Source organism: Neoarius graeffei, chromosome 27 (assembly GCF_027579695.1).
Source record: "Neoarius graeffei isolate fNeoGra1 chromosome 27, fNeoGra1.pri, whole genome shotgun sequence".
Classification (NCBI taxonomy): Eukaryota; Metazoa; Chordata; class Actinopteri; order Siluriformes; family Ariidae; genus Neoarius; species Neoarius graeffei.
Genome location: NC_083595.1, coordinates 10,221,426 through 10,245,165, shown reverse-complemented (window position 1 = coordinate 10,245,165; position 23,740 = coordinate 10,221,426). Strand labels below are relative to the sequence as shown.

Genomic DNA, 23,740 nt, shown 5'->3' with positions numbered 1-23,740 from the left:
TTTTACGATGAATGCGTAAAATGGGCTTCCCCTGTTTTAAAAACCACTGCTATGATGTAGGTGTAAAATTCTAAGTTATAATTTGGTGAAAGGGCGGCACGGTGGTGTAGTGGTCAGCGCTGTCGCCTCACAGTAAGAAGGTCCGGGTTCGAGCCCCGTGGCCGGCGAGGGCCTTTCTGTGCGGAGTTTGCATGTTTTCCCAGTGTCCGCGTGGGTTTCCTCCGGGTGCTCCGGTTTCCCCCACAGTCCAAAGACATGCAGGTTAGGTTAACTGGTGACTCTAAATTGACCGTAGGTGTGAATGTGAGTGTGAATGGTTGTCTGTGTCTATGTGTCAGCCCTGCGATGACCTGGCGACTTGTCCAGGGTGTACCCCGCCTTTCGCCCGTAGTCAGCTGGGATAGGCTCCAGCTTGCCTGCGACCCTGTAGAACAGGATAAAGCTGCTAGAGATAATGAGATGAGATGAGGTGGATGTGGCGTGAAGTGTATTGAAGTAAGGTGTTGCTGAAGACTGCAACCACTGAGAGAGAGAGATTGAATGATTGATTGAAATATAGTTTGTGAGAAATGGGTATTGAATCTTTAGGGACTGGCACAGCAGTGTTTAATTTTTAAGGGATACAGAATGAAAAACTGGAGACCCGCCCGGACAAATCTTGACAGCTGGACAGCACACTCCAGTCCAGTAGGTGGCGCAAATGAGCCATAACGCTTGATGGCAACTTCCTTAATTTGAAGAAGAAGAAGAAGCCTGTCGCTTCTAGCTGTTTGGCTAACGATAGTGAGTAGCTTCAGCATTCTAGACGTGGTAAATATTGCTTTTTAAACTGTGGCTTTTCAAATGAAACACAAACGGACACCAAAGTTGCATTGGAATAACATTTAAGCCGACGGTACAATATAAGTTGTTAACTTGCTTGCTACTATATGAGTCTTTCTGTTTACTGCGTCATGATGAGATACTGGACCCGTGAAAGAGGCCGCTGATTGGATAGCACACTTGGTGTGGTTACTCTTAACCAATCGTAGCAGAGGAGGCGGGATTTGTGGAAGTGCTGACAGGAAAAGCAAAAATATTGATGCTAGCATGTAGCTAATGCTAACTTTTGTATTTGGTTCGCGCGTGATAAAGATCTTTCAGCCGAAAATTTTGCTAAAAGTATTTAGTCACTAATGGGGAATAATGACGTTTAAGCATTTACTCGGCAAATAACGAGGACGTGTGAAGCGCTTCATTAGGGTATATTCCTGATCAGATCTCTTTTCTTTCTGTCTCTCTAGCTCAGGTCTTCTGGACTGAGTTGACTGACACTGAGCTGCCATCATGGTTGGTGACTTTGGACACTCTAGCACTCAAAGTACAATGTGTGATATAATGTTAACATTTTGCTTTTTGTTTGTTTGTACTGAATACTGGTGTCTTCTTTAGGGAGAGAGAAAAGGAGTGAACAAATATTACCCTCCTGATTTTGACCCTGCTAAGGTGAGTGGGATTTTCCTTGTGTTCGTTTGTTCATCTTTAGCACTCGGTTTATCCTGGTCGGGATTCCAGTGGATCAAGACACTGCCTTGGATACACCCTGGATAAGACAACAGGACATCATGTGCACGCGTACACTCATCCACACCTCGGGGGCAGTTTAACACAACCAGTCCACCTTCTTCTTCTTTCGGCTGTTCCTGTTAGGGGTCGCCACAGCGGATAATGTCCCTCCATTAGAGGTCTGCGCGGGTCGGATTTTTCAGTCGCGCCCGCATTGTGCAGTCCCGCCCGCGCCCGCAAAGAATTGATTTTTCAGTCCCGCTCCCGCCTGCGCCCACAAAGAATTATGATTTTCAGTCCCGCTCCCGCCCGCGCCTGCCATATTTTGTCCCGCTCCCGCCCGCAAATCCTGCATGATGCAGACGCTCGCGTTATTTCTCAGGAAAGTTCTTGTCTTGACACAGCGTGATGGTGCCCCGCCCCCTACTTTGAGTGGATTTGAGAATAAATATCTACAGCTCACGTTCACGTTTATTATTTACCTTGTTTCTGAATTCAGCATGTAGTGTCTCTAATAATAATAATTAGTGCTGTCAAGCGATTAAAATATTTAATCGCAAATCGCACATTTTTGTCACATGAGAAACCATTGTAATTCTCTGATCAGCATAAAAAAGTGAATGGCCTTGCTTTGTACCAATGTGTATTTTTTATTTTTTTTTTATTGCAAAGCAGAGCTAGCAAGAGAACCATGAAGTGATTTACTACTTGAGTTAGTCTACAACTCTAATCAGAGAGACAGGTTACACAGTGACGGTAGGCTTGACTCACTGCTATCCCAGAAATCCTTCCTGTAATATGCAAATTTGGCCGCCTCTGATTGGACAGCCAAATTTGCATATTACAGGAAGGATTTCTGGGATAGCATTGAGTCAAGCCTGCCGTCACTGTGTAACCTGTTTAAAACACGTTTTTAGTTAGCGGGACTGCAGCTTATCACCGCTCCCGCCCGCGCCTGCATATGTGCACTCTCGCTCCCACCCGCGCCCGCAATGAGCTTTCAAAATTTGTCCCGCGCCGCACTGCTTTGCGGCGGGTCCCGCGGGACTCCCGCGGGAGTGCAGGGCTGTACCCTCCATCTCCTCCTGTCCTCCGTGTCTTGTTCTGTAGCACCAACCGTCCTCATGTCCTCCTTCACCACATCCATACATCTCATCTTTGGTCTTCCTCTTTTCCTTCTACCTGGCAACTCTATCTCCAGCATTCTTTTCCCAATATACCCTGGATCTCTCCTCTGTACGTGGCCCAACCATCTCAATCTCGCCTCTCTCACTTTTTTCTCCAAGTTGTCCTACATGTGCAGTCCCTCAAATATTCTCATCTTGTCCACCTTTGTCACTCCCAATGAGAATCTCAACATCTTCAACTCTGCTACCTCCAGTTCAGCGTCCCGTCTTTTTGTCAGTACCACTGTTTCCAAACCATACGACTGCTCTTAGTACCGTCTTGTACACTTTCCCTTTCACTCTTGCTGGTACCCTTCTGTCCCAAATCACTCTGGACACTCTCCTCCATCTATTCCAACCTGCTTGCACTCTCCTTCACTTCTCTTCCACACTTGCCATTACTTTGTACAGTTGACTGCAGGTATTTGAACTCATCTGCTTTGACCGCTTCTATTCCTTGCAGCTGTACCATTCCACTGTCCTCACCCTCATTCACACACACATCCTCCATCTCGCGCCTCCTGACTTTCATTCCCCTTCTCTGTAGTGCGTACCTCCATATCTCCAAGTTTTCTTCCACTTGCTCCCTGTTCTCACTACAGATCACAAGATCATCTGTAGACATGATTGTCCATGGGGCCTCTTGCCTGATGTCGTCTGTCAACCTGTCCATGATCGTTGCAAACAGCAGAGGGCTTAGAGCCGAGCCCTGGTGCAATCCAACATCCACTTTAAATGCCTCGGTCCTTCCCACTGCACATCTCACTGCTGTCATACTGTCCTCTGACATATCCTGCACCAATCTCACATACTTCACCACCACTCCTCTCTCGGCGCCCTGTAATATGCCTTCTCTATGTTCACAAACGCACAGTGCAGCTCCTTTTGACCTTCTCTATACTTTTCCATCAATATTCTCAAATTAAATATTGCATCTGTAGGACTCTTTCCTGGCATGAAACCATATGGCTCCTCATGTATCTCCACCTCTCCTCTTAGCTGAGCTTCCACTACTCTTTCCCATAACTTCATGCTGTGGCTGGTCAACTTTATACCTCTATAGTTACTGCAGCACTGAACATCGTCCTTGTTCTTGAATATTGGTCCCAGTGTACTACTACTCTTCTACTCCAGCATCCTCTCACTTTCCAAGATCTTGTTAAACAATCTAGTCAAAAAGTCAACTGCCATCTCTCCGTTGCATCTCCATGCCTCCACTGGCATATCATCTGGTATACTCCATCCACCTTCTCAGCACACACTCTTCACTTGTCTGCACATTTCCATCTGCATCCTTTATCAGCCTAACCTGCTGCACATCCTTCCCAGCTTGATCTCATCTTGCTCATTAGTACAGGTCATTTTCTCCATCCTCAGTTTCTAACCTTTCATATCGTTCATCATGCACCTTTTTCTTCACATTTGCCACTGCTCTTTTTGCCCTCCCTCACATCTCCTTTTATTCTTGTCTGCTCTCTTCATCTCTCTTTATATCCCATTTTTTTCTTTGCCAACTTTTTCCTCTTTATACTCTCCTGGACTTCCTCATACCACCACCAAGTCTCCTTGTCTTCTTCTTTGTTCTGATGTCACTCCCAGTACCTTCCAAGCGGTCTCCTTCACCACTCCTGCCATAGTTGCCCAATCATCTAATGCCTCTTCACCCAATGTCTCTTACCATATCCCTAAATTCTGACTTAAAATCAGATGGTGGAAGATTGTTTGGTTTAGCTTTCTCTTTCTTCCCTTTTTTATAAACTTCTAAGGTCATCCTCCCAACCACCATCTGCTGCTGCTTAGCTACACTCTCACCTGCTATCACTTTGCAGTCTCCAATCTCCTTCAGCTTGCATCTCTGACATAAAATATAGTCCACCTGAGAACACCTTCCTCCACTCTTGCATTACTTTATGCTCTTCCTTCTTCTTAAAGTATGTATTCACCACAGCCATTTCTGTCCTCTTTGTGAAATCCACCACCATCTGCCCTTCCACATTTCTTTGCTTCACTCCATACCTACCCATCACCCCTCATCACTTCTGTTCCCTTCTCCAACAGGCCCATTTAGGTCTGCTTCACTTACCACTCTTTCCTTTTTTTTTTTGGTACACTTTCAACCCCTTCATCCAACTCACTCCAGAATTCTTCTTTCTCCTCCATCTCGCACCCCACTTGAGGGGCATGTGTGCTGACAGTGTTCATCACCCCCCCCCCCCCCCCCCTTCGATTTCCAGCTTCACACTCCTCACTCTGTCACTCACTCTCTTCACCTCCGACACACTCTTAACATGCTCTTCATTCAGGATTACCCCCTACACCATTTCTCTTCCCATCCACACCATGATAGAAAAGCTTGAAACCACCTCAGATGTTCTTGGCCTTACTTCCCTTCCACTTTGTTTCTTGTACACACAGGATGTCAATCTTTCTCCTCTCCATCATTACCAGTCATAGTGCCAACATTTCAAGTTCCAACTTTCAATTCCAGTCCTCCTGCCTTTTCTCTTCTCACATTTCTTCCGAATTTGCCTTCCACCTCTCCTTCTCCTCCCTTTTCCCACCAGTAGCCTAGTTTCTACTGGTACCCTGCTGGGAAACCGTTCCAGTAGTGGTTGTTGATGACCCGGGCCTTGACCAATCTGGTATGAAAGTCCTCTTCATCATCCACATAGTTGATTTGGCATGAATTTTACGCCGAATGCCCTTCCTATCGCAACCCTCCTCATTTATCTGGGCTTGGGACCGGCACTAAGAATGCACTGACTTGTGCACCTCAGTGGCTCAGCACATTCAATCCACCTAATGTTTTAAAATCTGGATGAGCAACCTACCCGACCAGTAGTATTCCACCCCAAATGGAAATACTTAAGTGGGTGACAAATTGTATATTTTGTTGCATGTGCTGGTATTAAATGACATGTTTCTCAGTACCATTTGTAAGGAAAACAAATTTGTGATGTCAAACTGTCGCACGTGCTGAAACCTTGCCCCCATGTCTCTCTTGGTCTGCAGCATCGCTCCATCAATGGCTACTGGAAAACTCATCCACTGCGTGAGAGAGCCAGGAAGCTCTCACAGGGCATCCTCATTATCAGGTAACTCTCTCTTTTTCAATGTTTGCACTCAGCCTTTAGAGAAAGATTGTATCACCCACTGTATTGAGTGGAGCTGAAACAGTGGTTGTCAGTGTTCTAGCTGTTGTTTTTTTTTTTTACTCACACTTGAAGTCAAAATGCTGCTCAATAAAAGAGAAACCGATATGCTAATGTGTGTGTGGCAGGTTTGAGATGCCCTACAATATCTGGTGTGATGGCTGCAAGAATCACATAGGCATGGGTAAGTTTCCTGAGGTTTGTAAGTGAAACAGCTTCCTCTCGAACCCCAAGTATGCTTGAACACACAATCTCTTATCCATACAGGATGCTTTTTTTTAATGGAATAAAACCGTCTTCTAGTGGGTTTGATAGCGTGCAGTATTGTTAGCATATTGCTTATCCTACGTGTATTATGCCTGTGTAAAGCGTCCTTGGGGTTGTGAAAGACGCTATATAAATTGAACTTATTATTATTACTGTACCCAATGGAGAATGAGCGTGCAATACGGTTTACGATATCGCATGGTTGTCAAAACATGTCACACGTCGGCGCTGATGTGAATACTCAGTGAGAGAGTTTTCTGCTGTGTATGCATAGAAATATTTCTTTGTTCGCCAGCGGTGCCTGCAGTAAACTGTTGCAGTGAACTGAAAATACCATAAGATGCGTATTAGATATAAAACTTCTGTGCTAGCGAAATGGTTCAATCGAATGTGTATAAATAATAATAATAACAATAATGGCTTTTCTTCATGGTATATCAGATATATTCCATTCAGCTAACATGATATTGAACTCATCTTTGACTCCTTTAGTATCATGCTCGCTGAATGGAATATATCTGATATGCCCCTCAAATCCAGCCAATATTATTTAAGGACTACACGAGTATCCCAACAAGACAGCTGTGCCTTTTCGAGGAGAATGTCAGTATTGAATGTTACGGTTAAAGTTCAAACCGTAAAAATTCAGCGTAGATTGCTTTCCCTTCAGCCGTGACATATTTTTGCTCAAAAACATCATGTGCTCACCTCAAACTGCGAGAATCATAGCAGGTTGGATTACACAGAATTTCTCGACGAGATTAGGTGGAATAACTGTTTTATTCTATCCACATTCACTTTTTGAGAAACAGAGCATTTTTATTTTTTGCAAATGTGATTAATAAAAACTTTATAAAACGTCCAACAAAATCATTTCTGCTCAGGCGGATTTCTTAAAAATCTAGCGATGGCTGCATGAATTGACTTGAGTGTTGTGTGGGTTTTTTTTTTTAATAAATAGAAAATGCCATCTTGCTGTCATGCCAAGGTATAGAATAGCTTTAGACATTTACTTAATTCCTCCTTGGACATATCAGTGATGTAATTTTCAAGCTTCTTTGAGCTTTTGAACCAGTCTCAAGAAATTCAACTAATTTTAATGCTTAAAAATGAAGAATGTATTAAAACAAACCAGCGAAATGACAGCAATTTGTGAAAAATGCTACAATAATAATTCTTGAAAAATAAAAAAAAGATGCATTCTTACCATCAAGCACTTTTATTTCATATTTTGTTGCATGCTTTTTTGTATTTTTTTTGTGGTTCTGTTTCCGAGTCGAGTTTTTATTTCGTCCTCGGTTGGTTCAGCAACATGCTCCGCCGTTTTGTTTATTTCTACTCGCAGAATATGAGCTGATAGCCTGGTAGTAGAGTAGCCAATCGGAGCACGTGATTGCTCATATCCGGTGAATGTGGATAGAATTGAAACTTAAACGAGGCTTACCTGGTAAGTTGAAGTTTGATGGTAATTCTGTCAAATCATTAGTAGTACAGAAGGGTTAACATGAGATGCACATGCACCACCACGGATCAGTATTCAAAGCCATTTTGTGGTCACTCTGAGAAACCTGGATGATCATCAGGGTGGGTAAAGGTAAGTGAGGATAAGGGCATGTTAACCCTTCTGTACTACTAATGATTTGTCAGAATTACCATCAAACTTCAACTTACCAGGTAAGCCTCATTTAATTTTCAATTCTACCAAATCATTACGTACACTACCGTTCAAAAGTTTGGGGTCACCCAGACAATTTTGTTTTTTCCATGAAAAGTCACACTTTTATTTACCACCATAAGTTGTAAAATGAATAGAAAATATAGTCAAGACATTTTTCTGGCCATTTTGAGCATTTACTCGACCCCACAAATGTGATGCTCCAGAAACTCAATCTGCTCAAAGGAAGGTCAGTTTTATAGCTTCTCTAAAGAGCTCAACTGTTTTCAGCTGTGCTAACATGATTGTACAAGGGTTTTCTAATCATCCATTAGCCTTCTGAGGCAATGAGCAAACACATTGTACCATTAGAACACTGGAGTGAGAGTTGCTGGAAATGGGCCTCTATACACCTATGGAGATATTGCACCAAAAACCAGACATTTGCAGCTAGAATAGTCTACGTTACACTACGTTCAGACTGCAACCTGAAACGACCCATATCCAATTTGTTGTGAAATCCGATTTTTTTGTTAGGGCGTTCACATTACCAATTATATGAGACTTGTATGCGATCTCCAATAGGAACGGAAAACAACCCAAAAGTGTCCCGCATGCGCAAATTGACACGTAATAAGCACATCTACGTAATACGTTAACAAAAAAAAAGCGCACTCTTCAAGTTTGCAAGTAAAGCATGGAGATGAGGCGAGACCTGGCGATGTGTTTTTTGTGGTGGCAGCGGAACTCACACAATAATTTGATTAATGTGGGCAGCAGACTAATGAGACCGAAGGTGTCAAATTCCTGGAAATTTCCAGAACAATCTTATAATCTTGTAATACAGGATGGTTTAACATCCAGGTCCCTACCAAATCCACCATTAGCTTGATCAATTCTATAAAAGTCTATTTAAATTCTGAAAACTGTACAAATGTTGTTGTTTTCCACCAAAGAGGCGGGATTAGCCAACGCAGAATAGTGACGTTTGTCTCTTGTTGATGACGTGTAGGTCGCATGAATGCGACCTGTCCGGTCAGACTGCAGTCGCATGTGAAAATAACGGATATGCATCGGAATTAGGACCACATACCCAAGCGGCCTGGGTCGCATGTGAAAAAATCGGATCTGTGTCGTTCAGATTATCAATAACAAATCGGATACAGGTCGCATATGGGCAAAAAAATCGGATATGGGTCGTTTCAGGATGCAGTCTGAACATAGTCTTACCACATTAGCAATGTATAGAGTGTATTTCTGATTAGTTTAAAGTGATCTTCATTGAAAAGAACAGCGCTTTTCTTTCAAAAATAAGGAAATTTCAAAGTGACCCCAAACTTTTGAACGGTAGCGTACATCCGGGTTAATGTGAGATTTCAAAGCTGTGAGCGCAAAATGTCACCATGACATCAGATATAGTGCCAAACAATATTTATTCTCACACTTCTGTTTATTCAAGTACAGCTTTGCTCAGTTGATCCATAATTGCTACTGGCTTCTTATAGAACTTGCGTAACATGGATACTTCAGCCCAACCAGCCGTCTTAAGTAAAATGTCCGTGGACATTGACAATAACGCTTTGCTAGTTGATGCACTTCTAGTACTATGGGCTGTACACACAGACGTATCAATCCCAGACTGGGATAGTCCTGCTTTAATCCAACGTCCAATGGTACAACCCCGATTCCAAAAAAGTTGGGACAAAGTACAGATTGTAAATAAAAACAGAATGCAATGATGTGGAAGTTTCAAAATTCCATATTTTATTCAGAATAGAACATAGATGACATATCAAATGTTTAAACTGAGAAAATGTATCATTTAAAGAGAAAAATTAGGTGATTTTTAAATTTCATGACAACAACACAGCTCAAAAAAGTTGGGACAAGGCCATGTTTACCACTGTGAGACATCCCCTTTTCTCTTTACAACAGTCTGTAAACGTCTGGGGACTGAGGAGACAAGTTGCTCAAGTTTAGGGATAGGAATGTTAACCCATTCTTGTCTAATGTAGGATTCTAGTTGCTCAACTGTCTTAGGTCTTTTTTGTCATATCTTCCGTTTTATGATGCGCCAAATGTTTTCTGTGGGTGAAAGATCTAGACTGCAGGCTGCCCAGTTCAGTACCCGGACCCTTCTTCTACGCAGCCATGATGCTGTAATTAATGCAGTATGTGGTTTGGCATTGTCATGTTGGAAAATGCAAGGTCTTCCCTGAAAGAGACGTCGTCTGGATGGGAGCATATGTTGCTCTAGAACCTGGATATACCTTTCAGCATTGATGGTGTCTTTCCAGATGTGTAAGCTGCCCACGCCACACGCACTAATGCAACCCCATACCATCAGAGCTGCAGGCTTCTGAACTGAGCGCTGATAACAACTTGGGTCGTCCTTCTCCTCTTTAGTCCGAATGACACGGCGTCCCTGATTTCCATAAAGAACTTCAAATTTTGATTTGTCTGACCACAGAACAGTTTTCCACTTTGCCACAGTCCATTTTAAATGAGCCTTGGCCCAGAGAAGACATCTGCGCTTCTGGATCATGTTTAGATACGGCTTCTTCTTTGAACTATAGAGTTTTAGCTGGCAACGGTGGATGGCGCGGTGAATTGTGTTCACAGATAATGTTCTCTGGAAATATTCCTGAGCCCATTTTGTGATTTCCAATACAGAAGCATGCCTGTATGTGATGCAGTGCCGTCTAAGGGCCCGAAGATCACGGGCACCCAGTATGGTTTTCCGGCCTTGACCCTTACGCACAGAGATTCTTCCAGATTCTCTGAATCTTTTGATGATATTATGCACTGTAGATGATGATATGTTCAAACTCTTTGCAATTTTACACTGTCAAACTCCTTTCTGATATTGCTCCACTATTTGTTGGCGCAGAATTAGGGGGATTGGTGATCCTCTTCCCATCTTTACTTCTGAGAGCCGCTGCCACTCCAAGATGCTCTTTTTATACCCAGTCATGTTAATGACCTATTGCCAATTGACCTAATGAGTTGCAATTTGGTCCTCCAGCTGTTCCTTTTTTGTACCTTTAACTTTTCCAGCCTCTTATTGCCCCTGTCCCAACTTTTTTGATATGTGTTGCTGTCATGAAATTTCAAAATGTCTCACTTTCGACATTTGATATGTTGTCTATGTTCTATTGTGAATACAATATCAGTTTTTGAGATTTGTAAATTATTGCATTCCATTTTATTTACGATTTGTACTTTGTCCCAACTTTTTTGGAATCGGGGTTGTACTTGCAGACACTTCATTGTGTGGTTTCATGTAAGAGACCACCAGTTTTGAAGAATTCCTGAGTGTTTTCATGGTTTCAGTGTAGTGTGCAGTAGTCTCATAGACGCACAGTTCCTTTTCACTATATTTATAAAGCCGAACAACTCCACACACCTTGCTGGGACGATCCTGTTTAACATATGTTAAAGCAAAACTATAACAGTCTGCATTCTTTTGCATATACTCCTCTGAAATGTCCACGAATGTCAACGTCTGACAGCTTTGTACTGTAGTTAAGGCAATCGACATAACTAGTTTCAGAGAAAGTTCCTTTAAGGTAATCTTGAATATTTAAAAAATATTCAAAATGTCGGACTTGTCACACCACGTTCGTTCAAGAGTTGAAATAAACTCTGGTATTTCACAAACTCGTTGCGAATACTAACAATCGGACCAAAAATCTGAAACTTGTGCGGTATAAACGCGTTATGCCTCTTGTACGAAGATTCAGGACACGTCTTGCAATCTTGTGGCTGGCTTTAAAGCGAAAACCTTCAAACACTAAAAATTTGCTTGTTTGACCTGAGTGTAACGCGTCGCATCTCTGGTTGTCGGCAAATAATGCCAATAGGCTTGCCGGTATTAAAGTTTCAGGTAAAAAAAAGAAAAGAAACTTACCACCTGCAGTTGTAAACGCTTTAACTTGGCTTCCAAAAACCATGCGTCCTTCCCACAGCTTTCGGATATGTGCACTGATCCGCAGTGGTGCGTACGCATCTCATGTTAACCCAGATGTACGTCATGATTTGGTAGAATACATTTGATTAGACCTAATGCTTGGTGAGACTAGCAGCATGTTTATGTACTGATAATGTAGACGAGGCTAAACGCTTGATCTCGGCTCTGGGTTGTTCATTACTGTTACTATCATGGTCCTTGTTTGAGCTTACCTTTGTCATAATAAGGTATTTTTCCTTATTGGGAATTTCCCATAACATTCTGGCATGCACGAAACCTGCCTCGAAATATCGGCAGGCATCTGTACTTTTCTAAGCCTTTGGCATCTCTGGTGTATTTAGAAGTCCTAAATACTAAGTAGTTCAGGGTGTGGTTGTGTTCCGAATCAGGTAGCTGGTTTGCCGTACACTTCAAGTGGAATAAATACATTGGTGGGTAAATTTAAGAAGCAGCCTTTATTTTTGTCACATGTAAACTCAAGCACAGCAAAATTCCTCCTCTGCATTTAACCCATCGCGCATGCACACACACAGAAAGAGAGAGGTGTGCAGAATAAATACTAAATACATTTGTGGGTAAATTATATGGATCTGTGATGCCTGCATGTTTCAGCTTTTGGATGTAACGTGATCTGCTGGTATAAAATAAATTTTAAATTGTTTCAGAGCGATTGAATTGACTGCAGTTATCTTGATTTTCATTATTAACTGTCTTTGTCCAGCAATATGGTGGATGCTGTGTGAAAAACAAGAATCTGTGACGTCAGTGAAAGTCCTCTATAGCCTACTGTTAAGAGAGAAATTAAATGATGCACTAATCAGTGTGAAATAGGGATGGCGAAAACTAAAAAAAAATCTTGACCGACCACCGAGCCTCATTAGCCGGTTAAAGTCGGTTAACCTAGGAGTTTAAAATTCTAGAATTGGAATTATTAGAATCTATTCTAAATCTAACCGCGAGCATCCGCACATTCAGTCCCAGTCGCTGCCCTCCACTCACATTACCTTTTCTACAGCGCGAAACATTTAGTCAAACGCGGCACTGATGTCGAGGGGTTTGTATTGGAGCAGTGGACAAATGGCTCCAGCTTAGAGACAGTTTCAGTTGGCCATGATGGCGTTGAAAATAAAGTCAAGTGCTAGAAGAAGTACATAACGTTCAGTGATGGGAATAACGGCGTTAAAATAAAGGCTGTTATAACGCCGGGTAATCTAATTAATTAGCTACAATTGTTATAACGCCGTTACTGCATGGTATTGAAGTTGCTCTGAAGCATACTGCTACGGACTAGGTACTTTTCTTCGAAGTGAGCCACAGAGACCTCATACTGCAGTTGTTTTCCAGCTACTGATATTACGGTTACATGGCTGCTAATTGTGCACAGCCATTGGGAATGGGATAGCTGGAGCTGAGCTGATTAGCTGCTAAGCTAATATAGCAACTGTCTGACGCTAAGTAACATCAGTGAGTAACCAGGTTTTAGTTCAGATCTTGTGTATTATTATTATTATTATTATTACGTTGACATTTAATATTCACCAGACTAATCAACCATCGACTTCATTCATGCGCCGTGTTCTTGTTTCTTTGATAGTCAAGAATTTCCTTGATGTTACGTACCTGGTTAACATCGTAGTAAAATGTAATCCAACACTGAGACTTTTCTTTCGCCGAGTGGCAGCTGTCTTCAACTGGGGCGGGAGGGCGGGACATGACTGAATGGGTGTTTCTGATTCGTCAGCTATCGTTCTTACACCGCATGGCATGCCCCAAGCGTTTACAACACAGAATTCCAGGTTCTCCGCTCCAAAATCGGCAGCTTCAAAACGATTGATTTTTTTTTTTTAACCGACAACCAAAAAAAAAATTAACCGGTTGACGTTGATTCGGTCAACCATCGGTCAAACGGTCATTGGTTAACATCCCTAATGTGAAAACTGGTTGTTTGTTAGCAGATTATTTCTTCATAATGTCTCTACACATTTAATGAGAGGTCGATTTGAGAGGATAAGAGGAGTTATAATAAGTTTTCCTGATGTTTTTGAGTTAAAGGGAGCTAGCGAAAAGTGCTGAAGTTCCGAATGGGGAACTGAAGAAATGTTGGCCCATGTGCGCGATCATGCACGTTTGGATTTGTCACTGAGACACATCGTAACTAATTTAATTTCAGATGTCACTTGTCGTGCACTCGCTTGGTGCTATCACTGAAATTGCAGTTCATGCTGGGGTAAGACATAAATTGTGGGATTTTTTTTTTTTTTTTTGATCCAAATATTCCTTTTTAAAAAAGTATTAACATTAAAAACACAACAGTTTCCGACTTCCCGTTGATAGAACCTCATTCTCGCATGCAGAACCTGTACATCTGTTTTTAACCTCAGGCTGTTGCTTTACTTTTTAGGGGTTCGATACAATGCAGAAAAGAAGAAAGTGGGCAATTACTACACTACGCCGATATACAGGTAACTTGGATGCCTTTGACATCGTATATAAATTCATTTGGGATTGGACTGACTCTCAGTCTAAATGACTGATGCACACCGTAACAAGAATCTATTATTCAACACCATTAGTTTTAATAAAAATAAGGCGTTACTATTTTTCTGAATGCTTTTTCTGATAATCAGACCTAAAAATATCAGATCATGGATGGTGATAGTCTTGTATCATAATGTAGAGGGATTTTGTTTGTTTGCGTTATTTATTTTAAAGCCTGATCGTTCACTGCTGCGGTTTTGTTTGTTGAGTTCTGTTCAATTAATTTTTCCCCCCTTCCTCCATTTTCTTTCTGATTTTGTCTTGGCTGATTTCCACCCACCCACCCACCAGCTCTCTGTTATGATACCACAGCTACCCACGACATCTTTTCAGATTAAGTGCACGCTCTACCCTCTTCCACATACATGATCTCACAGCTGCCTGTGATTGGGTAGAGAGTCTACCAGCTGGGCTTGGAAGATTATGTATATACCCAAAATAATTTTTATCCCCCGCTGGCTGAAAGGCCTGAAGGGGGATTATGTCATGGCGATTTCCATCTGTCCGTCCTCGGAAGGGTGCTCACCTTCTGAAATCAACTCCTCACAATTTTTGGAGGAATTTCACAAAACATGGCAGGATTCTTTGTTATATATTGGTAGCACGCATATATTGCAATTTCATTAAATTTGGTCACATTTTATCAGAGTTTTAGCCTTTGATTAACAAAATTATACTTTGACAATTTCATGAGAGTGTGTTTTCCTTCTGAAATCAACTCCTCTCACAATTTTTGGAGGAATTTCACAGAACTTGGCAAAAGGCATCATTATATGTCGGTAGTACGCATATTGTTATTTTGTTCAATTTGGTCACATTTTACCAGAGTTCCAGTCCTCGATTAACAACCTTGTACTTTCACAATTTCATGAAGGTGTGCTCGCATTCTGACATCAACTCCTCTCTCAATTTTTGGATGAATTTGTCGAACCTTGGCAAAAGGCCTTGTTATATGACGGTAATACGCATATTGCGATTTAATTTCGTTTGTGAAAATTTTCCCAGAGTTTTGACCCTTGATTAAATAACTTGTACTTTGACAATTTCATAAGGGTGTATGTTCTTCTGAAATCAACTTCTCTCACAATTTGTGGAAGAATTTCACCAAATTTGGCAAAAGGCTTTGTTATATGACAGTTATACGCATATTGAAATTGTTTAATTTGGGCAGATTTTCCCAGAGTTATGCCCTTGATTATTAACAAACTTGTACTTTGGCAAGTTCATCAAGGTGTGCTTGCTTTCTGAAATCAACTTCCCTCACAATTTTTATCCCCCACTGGCTGAAAGGCCTAAAGAGGGATTATCTCGTAGCGATGTCTGGCCATCCGTCCCAGGAAGGGTACTCACCTTCTGAAATCAACTCCTCTCACAGTTATTGGAGGAATTTCACGAAACTTGACAGGATTCTTTGTTGTATGTCAGTAATATGCATCTTGCAATTTCGTTCAATTCAGTCGCATTTCACCAGAGTTATGGCATAGTTTCCAGCGGGGGATATTGTGCTCTCAGAGCACTCTTGTTTAACATTCTCAACGTTCTACTGTTTTTACTGAACTCTAGGTTCCGAATGAAGTGCCACCTGTGTGTGAACTACATTGAGATGCAGACAGATCCAGCCACATGCGATTACGTCATCGTGAGCGGCGCAAGTCGCAAAGAGGAGAGATGGAACATGACTGAAAATGAACAAATACTCACCACTGGTACAGTGCGCGCACACACACCCTGATGTTTCTAACGCTGCTGTAGTGATAGTTGGTTGTTTCCTACACCCCTGTTCTGTGTGTCTGTCTCTTAGAACACAGTGAGAAGGAAAAGCTCGAGACTGATCCCATGTACAAGCTGGAGCACGGCGGGAAAGACCGAGAGAAGCTGCGTGCTGCCATTCCATCTCTTACTGAGATTCAACAGCGCCAGGCTAGATGGAAAGACGACTTTGATCTCCACTGCTGCCTTCGCAAGAAGTTTAGGGTACGTTCATGCCGGAGTAGATCTCACTCACAGAAGCTTCAACATGATCACATGTATTCTCATGCATATGTTTGTCATGTAGGAAGAGAAGAAGGCCAAACGTGAAGAGGAGGAGAAAGACAACACCGTGAGGAAGAGGATGTGTCTGTCTATACCTTTGGTGCCAGAAAAGAACGAGGACAAAAAGCTCGCTTCGCTACTCACCTTCCAGAGCCCTGACTGTAAGAGACGATTGATGTCATGATGAATTGATTGATAACTATTAAACCTTTATCAAAGTTTGTTAAAGAAACATTCACCATTTAAAGTCTGAGAGCTTATTCATGCCTAGCTTCAGCACTTTATATACTTTTTGATTCAGTCATGTGATTCCACCAAGAGGAAACGGTGACCAAATGTCGATGATGAATGCTCAGTGATTATAAACCATTGTGAGTCATTCTCTCTCTTATTTAATCCTTTTTTATTATTATTATTTTTTTTGTGCTACAGCATATGAGGACAGACAGCATACAAAGAGGCAGCAGATCTCCTCTCGCTCCTGGTTTTCTCCATCTTCCTCCACTCCAACAGGTAGTGCTGTGGGAAGACTCCTGAACAAACTGGGCCAGAAGGGCAGAGGCGCCACTGCTGCCAAAGCTCTGAAAACCACTCCAGGCAGTTCCCTTGTCCGCAGGAGGTCAGACGGTGGTGGTGGTGGTGCCATTATTGATGATGCCAGCCTGACAGCATGTTCCACCCAGGAGTCTGTTTCATGCCCAAACATTGCCACTTTGGACTCAAAAAACACTGATTCGTCCTCTATACAGTGCTTAGAGGACAGACATGAGACATGTAGACCAAGCACAGAGGAGAGGGCTGGAAAGCCATTTCCAGAGGTGCATTGTGAGACAGAAGGACACAGTAGCACTCAGACCTGCTCTGCATCGTCACTAGTACCAGACTACAGTGACTCAGATTCAGATTAGTGAAGACTGAAATCGAAGTTGTACACACCGTAGACCATCTCATAAAAAATAAATAAATTATAAACTTTTGGGAAATGCTGATAATGCAGGCTTGGTCAGAATAATACAAATTGGATCCTCATGGTGGTCTCGGAAAGTTTGTCATCATTAAAATTCGCATCGCCCACCTTTACATGATGCATAACTATTGTGCAGTCTGTTGGACATTCATTAGCACCCTTCATTGTGTAAAATATACATTATACTTATTCATATCTGGAGAAACTTCTTGTGTGAATTGACGTAAGGTGATGAAACATGCCCAATCTCTCAATTGTTATATAAGGGAGTGGAGTAATAAATAAATAGCTTTTTTTTTTGAGATCTTCCAGTAAATGTTTTCTCGATGTTTACACAGAGATGCTGAACCTTGGATCTGTCTGCAAAAAAAAAAACAACAAGATGGATAACCTGAGTGGGCTCGTCATCGTAGCTTGGAGATTTAATTTGTGCTTTAGAGAGTTAATTGGGTTTAGATATAAGGTAAAGCAGCTCTGGTCTATGTAGACCATAAAATGTTTTTTTATGAATTGATGATATTTAGCTCCCTGCGGTATGGTTAAATAGAGAGAACCACATCAACCTTTCACACAATGTGATTTTCCAATAAAATAAGTCACAAAGGTTTCTCAGTTCACCTGTTGTTTCGCCTATTTCTTACTTTGACATTTTATTCTACCAGATTTCACTTCTTTTTCTTTTCTCTGAGAATTGTTATTGTCTCTATTGTTGTTATTATAGGCTCATGCTTTTTTATAACTTGTAGACCATGCGTGCACGTTTAACAGGTAGGCATTATTATTTTTGCCCAGGTTGCAAGTCATGTGTTATTTGTTGGGTGGGTGTGTGGGGTGGGTGGCGTGTCCAGAGGTGCCATGGACAGTTAATCGGGTACCATGCTGCTATAAAGGAGATGTTAATGTTGAAGAAAATGCTCACACTGCTGCTATTTCACCTTTCGATGATTGGTGGTGTCTCTGCCACACCAGAGTGGCCGGACACTCTGAGTTTCTTAAGTTAGTAATCCAGTTGTGGATTTATCAGGAAGGTTTGACAGGTTGCTGTTTTCTCACCTTCCTTGCCTTTTTTGTCCTTTTGGGTATTTTCAATGTGTTTTATTTTTTCTTGTTTTGGGGTGTTTTAATTTTTTGAATCCAGACTGTTGTTGGGGCAACTCTACTTTTTATTCTACGATTTTTTTCTAACATATGACAACTCTCAATTTAATTTCAGTTAATGCCAGGGGGCTTAACATTCCACACAAAAGAACCACTGTTCTAGAATTCCTCTGCAAGAAAAATATAGATTTTGCTATGATTCAGGAATCACATTTATTGCACAGAGATGTGGGTCGTTTAGCTAACAAGTTTTATCACCCTATTATTGCAACTTCGTCTGCTGCTTCTAAGTGTAAAGGGGTAATGGTACTGTGTAAATGCAAACTAAAATTTGATCTGATTGACACTTGGGCGGATAATGCAGGTCGGATAGCTATTGCCAAGATTCGCATGGATGGGATAAACATTGCACTTATTTCTGCCTATGCTCCTAATGTGTTTGATACCACATTTTTTAAGTCACGTTTATTGTCAAATATGCTATACATGCTCGACATACAGCACAGATCAGTCCTCTCTGACCCACGGTGCAATCAGGCAATGCAATAAATAAAAATAGAATAATTTAAAAAAAAACAATATAGGTGTAGTGGTTAGCGCTGTCGCCTCACAGCAAGAAGGTCCTGGGTTCGAGCCCCGGGGCCGGTGAGGGCCTTTCTGTGTGGAGTTTGCATGTTCTCCCCGTGTCTGCGTGGGTTTCCTCCGGGTGCTCCGGTTTCCCCCACAGTCCAAAGACATGCAGGTTAGGTTAACTGGTGACTCTAAATTGACCGTAGGTGTGAGTGTGAATGGTTGTCTGTGTCTATGTGTCAGCCCTGTGATGACCTGGCGACTTGTCCAGGGTGTACCCCGCCTTTCGCCCATAGTCAGCTGGGATAGGCTCCAGCTTGCCTGCGACCCTGTAGAAGGATAAAGCGGCTAGAGATAATGAGATGAGATGAGAGTTAATTGGGTTTAGATATAAGGTAAAGCAGCTCTGGTCTATGTAGACCATAAAATGTTTTTTTATGAATTGATGATATTTAGCTCCCTGCGGTATGGTTAAATAGAGAGAACCACATCAACCTTTCACACAATGTGATTTTCCAATAAAATAAGTCACAAAGGTTTCTCAGTTCACCTGTTGTTTCGCCTATTTCTTACTTTGACATTTTATTCTACCAGATTTCACTTCTTTTTCTTTTCTCTGAGAATTGTTATTGTCTCTATTGTTGTTATTATAGGCTCATGCTTTTTTTTATAACTTGTAGACCATGCGTGCACGTTTAACAGGTAGGCATTATTATTTTTGCCCAGGTTGCAAGTCATGTGTTATTTGTTGGGTGGGTGTGTGGGGTGGGTGGCGTGTCCAGAGGTGCCATGGACAGTTAATCGGGTACCATGCTGCTATAAAGGGGATGTTAATGTTGAAGAAAATATTCACACTGCTGCTATTTCGCCTTTCGATGATTGGTGGTGTCTCTGCCACACCAGAGTGGCCGGACACTCTGAGTTTCTTAAGTTAGTAATCCAGTTGTGGATTTATCAGGAAGGTTTGACAGGTTGCTGTTTTCTCACCTTCCTTGCCTTTTTTTGTCCTTTTGGGTATTTTCAATGTGTTTTATTTTTTCTTGCTTTGGGGTGTTTTTCTTTTTTGGATCCAGACTGTTGTTGGGGCAACTCTACTTTTTATTCTACGATTTTTTCTAACATATGACAACTCTCAATTTAATTTCAGTTAATGCCAGGGGGCTTAACATTCCACACAAAAGAACCACTGTTCTAGAATTCCTCTGCAAGAAAAATATAGATTTTGCTATGATTCAGGAATCACATTTATTGCACAAAGATGTGGGTCGTTTAGCCAACAAGTTTTATCACCCTATTATTGCAACTTCGTCTGCTGCTTCTAAGTGTAAAGGGGTAATGGTACTGTGTAAATGCAAACTAAAATTTGATCTGATTGACACTTGGGCGGATAATGCAGGTCGGATAGCTATTGCCAAGATTCGCATGGATGGGATAAACATTGCACTTATTTCTGCCTATGCTCCTAATGTGTTTGATACCACATTTTTTAAGTCAAGTCAAGTTTATTGTCAAATATGCTATACATGCTCGACATACAGCACAGATCAGTCCTCTCTGACCCACGGTGCAAACAGGCAATGCAATAAATAAAAATAGAATAATTAAAAAAAAAAACAATATAGGTGTAGTGGTTAGCGCTGTCGCCTCACAGCAAGAAGGTCCTGGGTTCGAGCCCCAGGGCCGGCAAGGGCCTTTCTGTGTGGAGTTTGCATGTTCTCCCCGTGTCCGCGTGGGTTTCCTCCGGGTGCTCCGGTTTCCCCCACAGTCCAAAGACATGCAGGTTAGGTTAACTGGTGACTCTAAATTGACCGTAGGTGTGAATGTGAGTGTGAATGGTTGTCTGTGTCTACGTGTTCAGCCCTGTGATGACGTGGCGACTTGTCCAGGGTGTACCCCACCTTTCGCCCGTAGTCAGCTGGGATAGGCTCCAGCTTGCCTGCGACCCTGTAGAAGGATAAAGCGGCTAGAGATGATGAGATGAGAAAACAATATAAACAGTATAAACACTCTAGATAGGAACTAGACATAGACTAAACACTCAGACAAACAATATAAACAGTATAAATAAACAGTATAAACACTAGATAAGAACAAGACATAGACTAAACACTCAGACAATATAAACAGTATAAACACTCTAGATATGAACTAGACGTAGACTAAACACTCATATATACATACATATACACTACCGTTCAAAAGTTTGGGGTCACCCAGACAATTTTGTGTTTTCCATGAAAAGTCACACTTTTATTTACCACCATAAGTTGTAAAATGAATAGAAAATATAGTCAAGACATTTTTCTGGCCATTTTGAGCATTTAATCGACCCCACAAATGTGATGCTCCAGAAACTCAATCTGCTCAAAGGAAGGTCAGTTTTATAGCTTCTCTAAAGAGCTCAACTGTTTTCAGCTGTGCTAACATGATTGTACAAGGGTTTTCTAATCATCCATTAGCCTTCTGAGGCAATGAGCAAACACATTGTACCATTAGAACACTGGAGTGAGAGTTGCTGGAAATGGGCCTCTATACACCTATGGAGATATTGCACCAAAAACCAGACATTTGCAGCTAGAATAGTCATTTACCACATTAGCAATGTATAGAGTGTATTTCTGATTAGTTTAAAGTGATCTTCATTGAAAAGAACAGTGCTTTTCTTTAAAAAATAAGGAAATTTCAAAGTGACCCCAAACTTTTGAATGGTAGTGTATACACACACACACACACACACACACACACATAAATTGGTTCAAATAACCAAACAGTCAAGGGCACTTGAGGTATAGCAGGTAAACATGAAATAAGCAGTTTAAACTATTAACCAAATCTTTGCTTGATCTCACAGGATTTCATCTAGTTGTAGGAGCAGACTTCAATGCAGTGTGGAAACAGCAGCATGGACAGAACAGGTGGCACTGAGACTAGGGACCAACATTTTGCGTCTGAAGCGTTGCGCCAGTGGGCAACCGACACAGGCATGGTCGACATTTGGCGCATGTTAAACCCTTCTTTAAAAGACTTTTCATTTTATTCAGGGAGACATAAATCCTTTTCGAGGCTAGATTTTATCTTTTACTCAAAAGATCTATTTCAAAATATTCAATATGTGCATTATATTCCAGTTACCTGGTCTGATCACAAACCAATATTCTGTTCAGTCACGGTTTGTCCATCTCCCACTAAAACCCCTAGGTGGCACTTCAATTCTTCTTTACTGCGAAATGAAGCTTTCAAAGCCCAGTCTGAAATAAATTTTAGCGAATTTTTGGAGTTTAATGTTGGCTCCGTTTCCGACCCAAGGATTCTTTGCTTCTGCTCGCTGGCATACGGTGAAGTTGGCTGGCCGTTTGCATTCGTGCAACAGCTCCAGGGCACCTGCCGACAGTGGCTACTAGCAGGCGAGTGCAATATCTAGACCATCATCAATTGAGTGACACAAGAGCAGTTCGTTGCCCAATGGCTGAGCGAGACATCAACATGGATCTGGTGTCACCAAGTGGCGTCGTGGGAGGAGGCGGTCCAGTTGGCTCAGGACCACCTGATGGTGTTTCCAGGAGCAGGTGCTCCCACAGCTTCTCTTCATCTCTTGCACTTTTGCAAGGAGGTGGGGCTACTGATTCGCATTCCTGATGCACTGCAGGCTTCTCCTGATCGAACAGGAACATACAGAGTCTCTATGAGTATTCAAGGGGGTACACATCAGGCTTTGGTGGATTCTGGTTGTAATCAGACCTCCATGCATCAAAGCTTGATTCAGTTTGGGGCACTGGGAAATGCACAGGTCAAATGTGTACATGGTGACATCTACAAATATCTGCTAATGCCTGTCACTTTTCAATTCTGGGGAGAAAAGCATAGTGTGGAGGCGGCATAGTCCAAGCCTCACCCATCCACTTATCCTGGGAACAGATTTGCTGGGGTTTAAAAACATGAATGAAACAGTTAGTAGTGGGTGGGTCCTGCAGTATTACATCACTGGGGAATCCCACCACAATGTTAGCTGGGGAGGCAGTTCCAGGGCGGTCCGTGTCAGCTCCACATCATGATGACACAGAGAGTGGGGAGGGCCCTCTTCTCTCTCTGGAGAATCCATTAGGGGATTTCCCATTGGAACAGATGCGTGATGAGTCTCTGTGGCACACTTTTGACCAAGTGAAAGTAATTGATGGCCAACCCCTCCAAACTAATGGTGTGCTTTCCTTTCCATATTTTGTATTATTAAGGATAGGCTATACCAAGTGACACAGGACACTCAAACTAAAGAAAAGATGACACAGTTGTTGGTCCTGAAGAGCCATAGGGAACTTTTACTCCATGCAGCTCATCATAATCCTATGGCTGGGCACTTGGGTTAGGATAAAACAGTAAATACTCTCATGGCTCATTTCTATTGGCCAGGGATTTGCACCAATGTCCACAGGTGGAGTGCAGCATGTCACAAATGCCAGCTGGTGAATCCAGCAGCCACACCAAAAGCGGCATTGCACCCATTACCATTAATTGAGATCCCCTTTGAAAGACTTGGTATGGAGCTTGTCAGGCCATTAGATCTACATGCAGGTATCACTTTGTGTTAGTCTCATCTCATCTCTCATGTCATTATCTCTAGCCGCTTTATCCTGTTCTACAGGGTCGCAGGCAAGCTGGAGCCTATCCCAGCTGACTATGGGTGAAAGGCGGAGTACACCCTGGACAAGTTGCCAGGTTATCACAGGGTGCTTTGTGTTAGTCATAGTGAATTATGCAATGTGATACCTGGAAGCCATGGCCTCT

At 42.0% G+C, this 23,740-nt stretch overlaps 1 protein-coding gene across 3 annotated transcripts; it reads left to right on the top strand.

Moving 5' to 3' along the window:
* The first annotated feature begins 727 nt into the window (after positions 1 to 727).
* On the top strand, positions 728 to 17,910 carry LOC132874894 (probable splicing factor YJU2B). Of its 3 annotated transcripts, none has more exons than XM_060911377.1 (10): positions 728 to 783; positions 1,284 to 1,329; positions 1,432 to 1,485; positions 5,724 to 5,806; positions 5,992 to 6,047; positions 14,156 to 14,216; positions 15,856 to 15,998; positions 16,094 to 16,266; positions 16,349 to 16,487; positions 16,759 to 17,910. In XM_060911377.1, the coding sequence occupies exons 2-10, from the start codon at positions 1,327 to 1,329 to the stop codon at positions 17,232 to 17,234; spliced, it is 1,188 nt and encodes a 395-aa protein (XP_060767360.1). In that variant the 5' UTR covers positions 728 to 783; positions 1,284 to 1,326; the 3' UTR covers positions 17,235 to 17,910. The 3 variants fall into 3 exon arrangements, with proteins under 3 accessions (XP_060767360.1, XP_060767359.1, XP_060767362.1); XM_060911376.1 differs by having other exon boundaries at positions 736 to 810; XM_060911379.1 differs by lacking the exon at positions 728 to 783 and adding an exon at positions 857 to 895.
* The last annotated feature ends 5,830 nt before the right edge of the window (positions 17,911 to 23,740 follow it).

Bases quoted from the DNA above. Each gene is read 5' to 3' on its own strand.
- LOC132874894 (XM_060911377.1), top strand. The intron at 1,486-5,723 runs GTGAGTGGGATT...CTTGGTCTGCAG, and splicing joins CTGATTTTGACCCTGCTAAG to CATCGCTCCATCAATGGCTA. The intron at 5,807-5,991 runs GTAACTCTCTCT...TGTGTGTGGCAG, and splicing joins CAGGGCATCCTCATTATCAG to GTTTGAGATGCCCTACAATA.